General features: G+C 54.7%; 3 protein-coding genes across 3 annotated transcripts; 2 read left to right on the top strand and 1 right to left on the bottom strand.

Moving 5' to 3' along the window:
- Positions 1–464: 464 nt before the first annotated feature.
- HD553DRAFT_342095 (uncharacterized protein) lies at positions 465–3,117 on the top strand (the record flags this gene model as incomplete). Its single annotated transcript, XM_046182705.1, has 3 exons — positions 465–1,844; positions 1,905–2,075; positions 2,146–3,117. 3 exons carry the CDS (start codon positions 465–467, stop codon positions 3,115–3,117), a joined length of 2,523 nt encoding a protein of 840 aa, XP_046036486.1.
- Positions 3,118–7,462: 4,345 nt separating this feature from the next.
- On the top strand, positions 7,463–9,159 carry HD553DRAFT_311277 (uncharacterized protein). The gene is made up of 7 exons (XM_046179952.1): positions 7,463–7,704; positions 7,788–7,802; positions 7,859–7,913; positions 7,989–8,520; positions 8,590–8,655; positions 8,734–8,872; positions 8,948–9,159. Exons 1-7 carry the CDS (start codon positions 7,690–7,692, stop codon positions 8,993–8,995), a joined length of 870 nt encoding a protein of 289 aa, XP_046036485.1. The 5' UTR covers positions 7,463–7,689; the 3' UTR covers positions 8,996–9,159.
- On the bottom strand, positions 9,048–11,027 carry HD553DRAFT_311274 (putative rRNA processing-related protein). Its single transcript, XM_046179951.1, has 6 exons — positions 10,493–11,027; positions 10,294–10,410; positions 10,077–10,210; positions 9,572–10,001; positions 9,142–9,488; positions 9,048–9,071 (listed from the first exon to the last, which is right to left on the bottom strand). Exons 1-5 carry the CDS (start codon positions 10,973–10,975, stop codon positions 9,297–9,299), a joined length of 1,356 nt encoding a protein of 451 aa, XP_046036484.1. The 5' UTR covers positions 10,976–11,027; the 3' UTR covers positions 9,048–9,071; positions 9,142–9,296.
- Positions 11,028–11,161: the final 134 nt, after the last annotated feature.

The following is an 11,161-nucleotide window of genomic DNA, read 5'->3' as shown; positions in this document are numbered from 1 at the left end:
CGGCATTTATACCCAATATGTGATAGCTCATATTACCTAAGCATATGACGCGGCTCATTCACGGTTCATACGACCCCTCATACACGGTGTAAACACAGCTCATATGAACAACATTCTCGACGTGTTTTCGATTCATATATTCTCATACACCTTGAGCTACATCGATACCGGATCCGTACATAATACCGTAATCATCGCAATCTGCCTCCGATCTGCTGCCGGAATACAAGCCGGACTCCTAGAGCTAGACGATTAGATATAAGATGTAGGACCGCCCGGAAAACGTCGAACAACTCCATCCTGGTCGCCTCTCCTCCAGTCCTCGCCGCATCTCCCAATACTACACTTTGTGCTCACCTTTGATATCTTCCTGGCCCAGAGCTTGGCAGGCTCCCCGACTCGTCGTCCCTGTAGAACAGCGACATCATCAACAAACGATCGACAAGCCCGAACAAACGACCGTGATGCCGGCCCCCGCTAGAGGGGACCTGAACGGTACCCCAACTCCCCGTGCTCCGATCGGAACCTCAATCACACCCAGAGCGAACAGAGGAGGACTGGACTCACCCTTTCGACATACCCCCCAACCTCACCCTCATCGAACTCCTCTATCTAGGTCGAGCCAAGAAACCACACCCGTACAATCACAGTCCTTTCCGGCAGCTCCTCGGACCGTCGAGACCCTCAGATACGGTGACCGAAGCGATGGCGAAGGGTATAGGTCGGATCGGAGTAGTCGAGAGGGATCAACGTCAGGCCGAGAGGGGTCAACATCGGGTACGGATGAGGTTTTCGGAACGGGTAGCGGAATGGCACGTACGGGGTTTCAAGTAGCCGAAGGATTTGTAGGGACCAACGGGAGGAAGACACTCAGTACCAACCACAATTTCACCGTTCCCTACAAGCAGCCTGCCGTCAGACCAACTCACCAAGCAACTTCTTCCTCGACCTCTCAACGCCAACAAGATGATTCTGTCACTCCCCGACCTCCGACCCGTGTCCAGCCTGCAGGCCAAATGCAGCGACAATTCGGACAGTTGTTCACGAGTCTACAGACCACGCAAAACAAGCTGGTCACTCAGGTCGCCAACATGGAGCAAGAGATCAGGAGACTCACGCAATCGGGAGCGGCGAAAGAGGCTACTATACAAAAGCAGAACGGGTTATTGCAAGACGCCATGCAGCAGCTGGAGCGCCAGAACTTACGGTTGACGGAATTGGAGGCCCAGGTGCGGCGGGGCGGGATGGATGACCGGGAAGAGGAAAGTGATCTGTCGAAGGACGTTCGCAAGGTTGTCACGTTGGCAGTCGTGGTGGCGTACGGATGTACTCCTCCGGTCGGATACCCAACGGATACGGAGCCGTGGCCGAGATTGAAAACGGCGTCTGGGGCGGATGATGGTCACGAAGCTATGCGATGGGATTTCGATCAGCCTTTGAGCTCTGAACGAAACGAGATCCAGACCTCGAAACTGCAGACCATCCTCGAATACCATCTCGACTCACTGCCAATCACTGCCGACATGGTCCGCGAGACGCTACCCGCCTTCAAAGACAACAAGAACATCTACTCGTCCGCCATATCTGCCCGCTTCAAACTCCTCCAACAAGCTTGGAAGCGAAAGAAGCTCAAGCGGCGTGCACCATCGGTTGATGTCGAGCAGAGGGCAGCTTTAGAAGAGGAGATCAAGGCGTTGGAGGACCGAGACTCACAAGGACCCCCCGAAGTGCTGCGAACCCTCAGCGAGAAAAAAGCCCAGCTCAAGAGTTTGGAACGTGTAGGAAAGCCGGAGAGGAGTAGTGCGGGTTACAGCAAGACCGGAGTGCGATCGAAGTTGACAGTGGTAAGCCCCGAGCGCTATGGCCGCGATCCGTGTGGGTACTTACGGCTCGATCACCTCCAGATGCAAAAGTGGGTCAAGGCGAAGCGAGCCTTGATACCCGAGTTTCAAGGGGAGGAATGGGCTTGCATGGAGACCATCTACGCGTTGATTCCTCCAGTATCGAGTACCCCAGATGGAGAGGGGAAGAAGCTTTGGCACTGGCCGATGCAAGATACAGTCTACTCGCAAGAGGTCAGTCTTCCGATTCGACTCCTATGCCCCGATGACGATGAACTCACTCGCTGCTTATTGCCTGGTCCAGTTCCTGACCGCCTTCTTCAAGATATACAACTGCAAGAACAGCGGTGGAAGCAAGATCTCCGGGACCGCGATTCATCCACTCAGCGAGGCGCCTAACTTCACACCTCCCGACGCTATGCCATACCTTCCCGCCGACTACGAATTCCTTTGGGAGGCGCCCCAGCGATGGATGTTTACGGACGAATGGCTGGATGATCACCCCGATTTGCCGATCGTACCCTGCGACGTCCCTACCGATCCGGAACAGGTCAAGACTTCGATGTGGTATAAGACGCACGCATGGTCAATCAGCAAACCGGGCGGGAAGAAGAACACGCAGGCAGGTGGAGACAGGGCTCGCTCACAGTCAACCGTTCCCTCCACGTCCGCATCTACCCCTCGTGACCAAGCCATCAGCGACTCCGAGCACGAGCGTGGGCATCCATCCAATCCAGAAAATCCAGCAAAGCGACGCAAGGTTGGCATTCCGCCTGGTCTGCCTCATGTTGAAGAAGGCAACGAGTCCGGTGCTCACTCGGAGGACGATATCGAATTCCCCCGTGCCCCCTCTTCTCAATACCCTGGCAGGGCGGATGTCCCTGGGCTGTCCGTGACTCCTCGAGCCGGTCCATCCCGTCAGCCCTCGGACTCGAGAAACCCATACGATCAGGACTCCCAGCTACCCACCAACAACCGATCCGTTCGATGGGATCTACAAGACGACCAAGTCAGCATCAACAACGACTACTTCCCAAACTTGAACAGCCAGCGTCCGAACGAGACACAAGACGACACTTACCTAGGCACTGATGTGGTTTCTGGGCCCCAAGAACTGGACTTCGACACGATGTTCCCCGGGGTCGATTGGGGTGCCTTTGGGGTGGGAGGTCTCGGAACTCAAGACAACGACAAGACTCAACCCGACGACGAGACCCAGCTGGGCGGCGAGACGTTACCTGCAACCTTCCCAACCGAATCGATCATGTTTTCCTGATTTGTGACACTGACAAACCCGGCGATTGTGGGTCATCAATAGCCTATCGTGATGAGAGAGGGCAGGTCAGCTCACCCGTTCTTCTGCATGCGTCAGAGCGAGCCGACAGCGATAGACTCACATCGTCTACATCAAAATGTCCTATGTACACCGTCACATCTGTATCGAAAGAGCTCATTTGTTAGCTTTCGGCCTGCGCGGTCCTTTGTACCTAACGTCGGTGACCGCCTGAGCACCATGTCCGACATACATCACGTGTGCCTCACCAGTAAAGATTAGAAGCCCTCATCTTCATCGCCGTCATCCTGGTTCTGACCCGGTAACTCATCGCTATTGAGCCAGTATTCCGGCTCTTCGCCATCTTTCTCGCACGAAGTGGAGACCAGGCAGATCCCGTCCGAACGAGTCTCTATCTCTGTAACGATCGTCGACGCTTTCATGTTCTCCAAAGGAATGAATACCGGTGCCTGGTATCGCTTGCGATATATCCTCAGACCGAGGTCAATTGACCTGTGATCACGCAGGGTGGATCAGTGCTTCAGCGTCGGGGAATACGGATTGCACCGCAGTATGGCTGCTACGAACCGATATTGCCATGGATATTGCCCAGCCGCAGGCTCCAGAAACTCAACGAGCCCTAGCGTAAGTTGCAAGGGTCGATCCAGGTGTGGAACCCGAAGCTTGACGCTCAGGAACAGCCTCAGTCTGCAGAGCTCGCGGGGACCGTCGGGGTTTCCTACAGCCGGAGATACTAAAGCAAACTGATCCCTCCTAGTCCGGGTATATAGTAAAGAACAGAACCTATAGTGCTCGAGACATGCTGAGTCAGAAGCCTCGCCCGGTAACACTGAAGACAAAGCGAACTGACTTGAACCCCGTGTAAATGGCGTGTGTGTAGACGCGGTATGAAGTTGAACGTGCTGGCAGGCAGGGGTCCTCTCCCAGCATATAAGCTGCGTCGACCAGACGATATTCCGGGTGATGTTCCTGAACGTAGCGTAGCAGTGGCTGGTATGCGAGATATCGACCTAGATCCACAACATGACCGTTCTCGAAGGGCGTGGGGAGGCGTATCTTCTTATTCGCTGCGTTCCCGCGAGCTTCGTCCAACATCAACGTCCCTTGGACGGCCGATTTGTCGGCCATGAGAGCCCTCAAGGCCTCCTTCTCCGCTTCTGTCGCATCAGGCGCCGGCGTGTTTACTATCCTGGCTATCCCCGATTCCAGTAACCAACCTCTCAAGCATGTAGAGGGGACGTCTCGTTCCTGTCCATTGTGGTTGATATTGGCCAGCGCACCGTTGTTTCGCTCGAACGGATATGTGCCAAAGCCTGAAAGCGGGCCGTACATCATCACGAATTTCGGGTAATGCATGGCGAGATGCCAATTAATGGTAAGACGTCCACCTAGGGCGAGGATGGCGCGGGCCGAGTCCGCGATGTCATCGATTGCAGCGTACGCAGCGTTCAGACTCAGCTCATGTGCGTGTAGTATTCGGATCCCGGCACAAAGGGATATAGCGGCGTTGAACCAAGATTGTCGTGTAGGCGCGGCATCTGCTCTGTCGGCCGGGGGTATCTCCCCGTCTTCATCTTCCAACGGCTGGCTCGATATTTGGTCGCTATCCGCTTCTCGCCAAGCTGCGTAAAGCGCAACCGGTAAGAGTTGGATCACTCGCTTCCACTGGTCAGCTTTCAGTCCTCCTCCGGCTGCCTTCTTGCCCTTCACAGTGGCGAACTGTTTCGTAATCCGGTTGGGCAAGCGACCTAGATGTCCAGGATAATTACTTGTCTCGAAAACGCCTCTAAATGCGACGATGGACTCGTCATCGTCCTCGAACAGCCCCATCTCGAATAAGAGGTTCACGAATCGCTTCGAGATGCCCAGAAACGAGTTGTGCAGGGGGTCCGGGGGGTTTGTTGCAGAATGTTCGAAACCGACGAGCCGAGCGATTGGGGAGAACCTCACGCCGTGCCTATCTTCGATCACGGCACGGCGTTCATCATCTGCCACTTCGTACTCGAATGTGGCCCTGAGTTGTGCCTGGGCATCGTTGTCGACCAGCTCGCGAGGGTGATAGGCGGCAGGATCATTGATCATCTCTTTGGAGATCCCACAGTGATGACAGGGACGACGTTTGTGGCTGTGTCCTACGGTCCCAGCCAGCTTCCGAGTCGCGGGCAAGTCGGACGCGTTCAAGAGGACCCTAGCCTGGACATAGACTTGTCGTGAGGTCGCTACGTCGTGAGATCCGACCTCGACCCGAAACCCTCTCTCGCATAGCTGTATATCGTCGATCACCGGCTCCAAGATGCGACTGAGGCAGGTACGCGACGGCTCCTTAGGACCCGGGATCACAGCTAAGAGCGCAGTATAGCGTCGTTTGAAGCACATGTCCCGGGGCAGATTGCCAATCGCAGCGTATAACACGCCGACAGAAGAGCCCATGACCCCTTTCACAGCGAACCTGTAACAATTGGGCGGTCTACAGGTCAGCTTGACCAGGGTATATCGCTCAGGTCCGGTTACTTACCAGTCGAGGTTGATGACAATCTTGAGTCCGAACGTGAGATGGCTGTGTCGGCTGGCTGTCTCGCCAGGCTCGAATAGCCCCGGGTCCAGCTCGTCTTTGACCGAATTGTCTTGGTATACCCGCCTTCTTGCATTCGCCCAGCCCGATCGCCACGCTGAACCGTCTGATAATCCTTGAAGCGGAGTATCTTCATCGTAATAAGGATGGTCTCGCGACAAAGGCGGGCTGTCCGCCGCGGATTGATGGTCGTGTGGGCACTCGTCAGGAGTCTGCCGCCAGGAGTTGAGCTGGGTGCGAACTTCATCGTCTTGCATGAACATGGCGAGCCACGTTGAAAGATTGCAGAACGGCATGACCTTCACGGGCTTTCGCACTCGTCCTCCTTCTACGAGGTAGATCGGCTCTTGACAGATCTGGCGGGTGTCGGGGATCGGAGACCCGCAAATGGGAGTGTCGAGTAGGTAGAGCTGACGGACTGGAGTAAGTTTCCAACAGGCCAGATTTGGACATACGATGCACTGGCGCATGTAGTCGTCAGGTAGAACTCCGAGACGAGACATCGCCGTCCGAATGTTCCCAGTCTTATCGTCCGCAGGAGCTTCTCCACTGGCCAGCCCCAACCCCACCGTCATTTGCTCGAGGAATGTGTTGGAAGTCGCGTTACTGAGCCCTTTGGCTTTGCCGAAGGTCATAAGCGTGTAGAGATGGCGTATCGGAGCGTCCAGGTCGTGGTGCTTGTTGATGTTCTTCAGCACGATGACAGGCGTCCCGCCGATCGGTTCTTCCACGTCTACACCAGCGGCATCCATGTAGTCGTCTTCCATCGCGGGAACCTCGTCATCAGGCAGAGCAGGATTGTCCTGGGCAGCACCCTCTTCGTTGTACGGATCGTGCTCATCTTCGTCGTCCGAAAATCCACGCCGATAGTCCAGGTCCTCGTCCTCGTCCGACAGAGGCTCTGCATCACCTAGCTCCATTTCATCGTCAAGATCGTGCTGTCCAGATGGTTCCACATCCATCGCTACAGGCGACCATCCTCCCACCGAGCTGTAATCGTCTTGCCATTCTTCGGCTGGCGACTCTGGTATTGGCGGAGCCTCCGGCTGCTGACTGAGAGGTCTCCGAGGTGCGAGTGGAGACGAAGGGAGGAGTACGGGAGGCGTTGCAGCAATCCCGACCAAACGGGGTGGATATGGAGGTCTACCTGGCGGGTTGTGTCGAAAGAAAGTGGTATCCGTTACGGACTGGTATCCCCGACCACCCTTGCTGCACTTGGGGCAGAAGCATGATCGCTGATAGCATCATGCGGTCCGAGGTCAGTTCTGGCAGAGACGTGATGCGACAGGGATCCAGACTCACTTGAGGACGGGGGTTGCGCCTTCTCGGTGCAGCACTCATCCTGCTCCAGCGACTTCTTGAACTCCCATCTAGCCCCTCTCTTGCACCTAGGCATGCGTGCCAATCCCGTCACACAGCCTGCCGCCGTCCGTGCTGGTCGCTGGTCCGTTGGAGGCAGAAGTTGGGGTCCAGGGTCTAGGACGGAGGTACGGTACTACAGTTCATCGTTAAGTTTCTGGCTCGCTGACATCGTTGCGACTCTAGACTGGGTCGGCTTTGGGACTTAGTCGTTTGTTCACTGGACCTCGGTTCTGACGTTCTGGCCTCTAAGACTCCTGAGCTGTACGTAATGGTGACGATGTCGGTGAAGCGTATAGACGGGGGGTCATATACGGTCAATACACGGTCCATATTACTTGGAAGACGATATGAGCCGTGTATGAGGCTGACGGGACTAATCTCATATACGTACACCCTGTATGAGACTAATATGAAATTTTGGCAAAAATATACACCTCATATACACCTAATATGAAACGCCAATCTCATATTGATAGTATTCACGGTCCATATAACTTGAATGTGCCGTATATGATCGAGTCTATATTGGCTGGTCTCCCGCAGTGTCACTAGCCACTAGCCAAGTATCTACCATCAAGGTCTGCGTCTATCAGACTAGTCATACACCCACAGATCCAAGGATGTCATTCCCTCAGGTAAGCGTTGTCGAGAACTCGCCGCTCGTACGCCTCTTCTCTACATTTCGCTGATCGCAAGCCGTCTCGATTCGTTCACATAGTACTACAGCATCCTCGTGAGCCTCGCTCTTGACAGTCGTATCTTCTCTCATTGACCTCACACCATATTCAGGGTGTAAATGACAAAGCTACTAGCGATCAGATTCGTCAAGCTTACAAGAAAGAATGCAAGTCGCCATACCTTCCACGTCACTTCCAAAACAGGCTTCGCTAAACTCTTTCGTCCCTTCCTCGTCTTACAGCTTTGAAGACCCACCCAGACCGACTGCCCAAAGGTCACACTCCAGCGGAGAAGAAACGTGCGACCGAGAAGTTTCAAGCGGTAGCGGATGCCTATTACGTCTTGTCCGATCCGGCACGTCGGAGGGATTATGACAACCTCGCACGACAGAGGGGCGGATTCGGAGGTGGTGCTTCATCATCCAGAACAGGAGGGTTCGGTAGCGGTGCCGGATCATCATCTGGAGCAGGGGCGGGAGGATATCAACAACAATCTCAAGGACCTCCCGGTGGATTCCCCGACTTCGACTTTGCAGAGTTTATGAACAACATGAACAACGCCCGGAAATCCTCACGTAAGCCTCAACAGGCGCAAGAGGAAGAGGATGATGAGGAAGACGAGGAAGATTACGAGGACGAAAAGAAGCAGGGAAAGTCATCCGGCGGGTTCTTCAACACGTTTGCTGGAATGTTCGGGATGGGAGGGGGCAAAGACACTCAAGCGGATGGGAGGCCGGATCCGAACAAGATGTTTGGGGATGTTTTCGAGGACATGTGGGTCTGCTGTCAGCAGATCATAGTGAGGTCTTCTAGTAGACTGATTAGTTCTGTTCTGTTCTGTAGGCTCGCACCAGAGGTTGCACACGTAAGACCGTTCTACAGTTGGATCGGAGGTGGGGCCGGTGCAGGGTGGGCATATCTGTAGTTCGGGCATCTTCTGCTAAACCAAGCTCACTGTCCGTCATTTCCTCTTTTCTGTCCTTGTAGCCTCGGCTTCATCGTCGCCAATGTACCAGGAGCTGTAGCGGGTGCCGCACTCGGAAACAGATTGGGTGCTGTGAGGGATGCCAAGGGAAAGAGCGTGGCCGAGGTGTTTGTCACATTGGATCCTGGGGCTAAAGCCGAGGTGAGTCGACACGACGAGGCTCCGACATTGCAAGGATCGGGATCTGAGTCGTATGCAATGTTTCTGGAACTATAGATCCTCAAGGTCTTGGCTATGAAGGTGCTGGGCAGCCTTTCGTCATGATGGTTTGTAACCGATACCGACTTTCATACCCTGTCATTTCAATACCTTTAGTAAACCCTGTACTCGTATCAATGGTCTTTTGTATCACGAGTCAGAACGTCAATGAACGCTTCATCTGGAGGGAATTGCCTCAGTATGGGACTTGCCACTGTGCTATATCTTTAGAACACGTCTCAGTCCAGTCCAGCAGTCTGAAGCAGGCGGGAATGACTATAATCGGACAGACAGGGCAAAGAAAACGTTAAAACAGTACAATATACAGTCAAGGACGCCCGACCCCGACATCGACCTAATGGTCCAATCAGTTCCTCCCCTTGTTCCTCCTCGACTTGCCCGGTCTACTCTTGGCTCCGCTCTTGGGCCCAGGCTTGCCGGGCTTGCCGCCCTTGTTCGTCGACCCGCCGAAATCGTTGGTGCTCTCCCGGGTGTTCTGTTTCGATCGTCGACCGCCACCTCCCATTCCGAACTTGGCATCTCTTGCGTGTCGGGGCATCTAGCACGAGGAGACGCAAGTTTAGGTCAGTCCTTGGATCGGCAAAGCGCTTTGCCCGAAACACCTGGAACGAATCGACTCACCTTGGACTTGCCGTCCGCCTTGCCACCTCGACCTCCCCGCCCGCCATCCCGTCCGCCGCGCCCTTCGATCGCATCCTCCACCCTAACATCGAACGCGCTCGACTCGCCCTCGTCGCCCACCTCGACACCATCCTTTCTCTTCCTCTTGATTCCCCTGATCCTCTCATCCATTCCCTTCCTATCTTGTACCCTCTGCTTGAGCTTTTCGTGCTGGATCTGTTTCCCGTACTTTTTGAGATCACGTTGTTTCTTGGCAGCTTCTGACTTTTTGATCCCCGTGGCTTCGTCGACGAGGCGGGTTCGGACACGTTCCATGTGGACGTCGGACTTGACCATCTCGGCGTAGTAGTCGCTGGGGCGGGTAAAGGGGATGTCGGCTTGTTTACAGAGCTTGCGAGCTCGATCGACGATCGAGAGGGCTTGCTTGTAACTGCGAGGCAGAAGTGTTGTCACATGAGCGATTGTTACGGCCTGTCACCCAGCTTGTGCCGTTGACGAGACTCACAAGGCGACTTCTCGCTTCAAGTCGTCGTTCGGGTCGACATCCTCCAAAGTCTCCCTCGTGGTCAGGGTCAAGTGTTCTCCCCATGGCATAACCTTGGTGATGTTCATCTCGTCGGCGTATTGTGTCAAGGCAGCCTGTTGCCCAGGACAACCACAATATATTAGTCTTTGGTTCTCGATATCAAGCTATCATCTCGATGTGAGACTGCCGGACATACCCTGTTGTTGACGACAACCTTGCGGGCGGGGACGGCATCCTCGTCGACGCTGTAATTTGACTCGACCTCGTCGAGAGCGAGATCATCGGCGGTCTGTTCCTCGATCTGAGCGGTCGTCTTCTGCAAGAAAACGGAAGGACATACTAGTCAGTCGAGTGTGCAGAGTAAGAGCGGGCCATGGTGCGATGCTGAAGCGTACGGTCTTGAGAGCGGCAGGAACGTCTTCCTCGGCCTCATCCATGTCCTCATCCTCCTCGTCCTCCTCATCTTCGTCATCGTCGTCACCACCGAGCTGACTACCATCCCCACTCCCGTACTCGAGCTCCTCCTCGTCAGCTTCATCGTCATCGTCCTCCTCCTCGCCTCCAGCCACGCTCGACAGAACGTCCATGTCGAATTCGTTCAACCCGTCCTTTCCGAGCAGCTTCATGAGCCTTTCCATCCCTTCCTCAGTCACACCATCGTACTCGTCGTCCTCGTCGCTATCCTCGTCCTCATCATCGGACTCGACATCCTCAAAGTCGTCCGAGTTTTCTTCCCCTTCTTCTTCAGTCACGACGGGAGCAACGGCAGTCTTGGTGGGTGTGGCCACGGCCGGCTTCTTGGCCTTGACTTCGACCTTTTTGGCGGGTTTGCCAGCGGATTTCGCTACGGCGGCAGGAGTCTGAGATTTCTTTGCCATCGTTGTCTATATCAAGGCGAGTCTAGTGAGAGGTCGAGGAGGATCAGGCGATTCCAAAGCGAATTCTTGCTTACGAGTCTGAACTTTCGAACTTGTCAACCTTGGTACTCGATGCTGAGATGACCGATAAAATGTAATGTCACGTGATTCAGGGAGGGGGAAGTCACACGGAAGCAAATTTATGCC

This window comes from Filobasidium floriforme, assembly GCF_021052385.1.
Source record: "Filobasidium floriforme strain CBS 6241 chromosome Unknown HD553scaffold_11, whole genome shotgun sequence".
Classification (NCBI taxonomy): domain Eukaryota; kingdom Fungi; phylum Basidiomycota; class Tremellomycetes; order Filobasidiales; family Filobasidiaceae; genus Filobasidium; species Filobasidium floriforme.
The sequence above is the reverse complement of the archived record's forward strand: the minus strand, read 5'-3'. Positions and strand labels throughout refer to the sequence as shown.

Bases quoted from the DNA above. Each gene is read 5' to 3' on its own strand.
- HD553DRAFT_311274 (XM_046179951.1), bottom strand. From the start codon at position 10,975: ATGGCAAAGAAATCTCAGACTCCTGCCGCCGTAGCGAAATCCGCTGGC. The intron at 10,002-10,076 runs GTGAGTCTCGTC...TCTGCCTCGCAG, and splicing joins TTGAAGCGAGAAGTCGCCTT to TTACAAGCAAGCCCTCTCGA. The intron at 9,489-9,571 runs GTGAGTCGATTC...TCCTCGTGCTAG, and splicing joins AGGCGGACGGCAAGTCCAAG to ATGCCCCGACACGCAAGAGA.
- HD553DRAFT_311277 (XM_046179952.1), top strand. The intron at 7,914-7,988 runs GCAAGTCGCCAT...CTCGTCTTACAG, and splicing joins TCAAGCTTACAAGAAAGAAT to CTTTGAAGACCCACCCAGAC. The intron at 8,521-8,589 runs GTGGGTCTGCTG...TCTGTTCTGTAG, and splicing joins GGGGATGTTTTCGAGGACAT to GCTCGCACCAGAGGTTGCAC.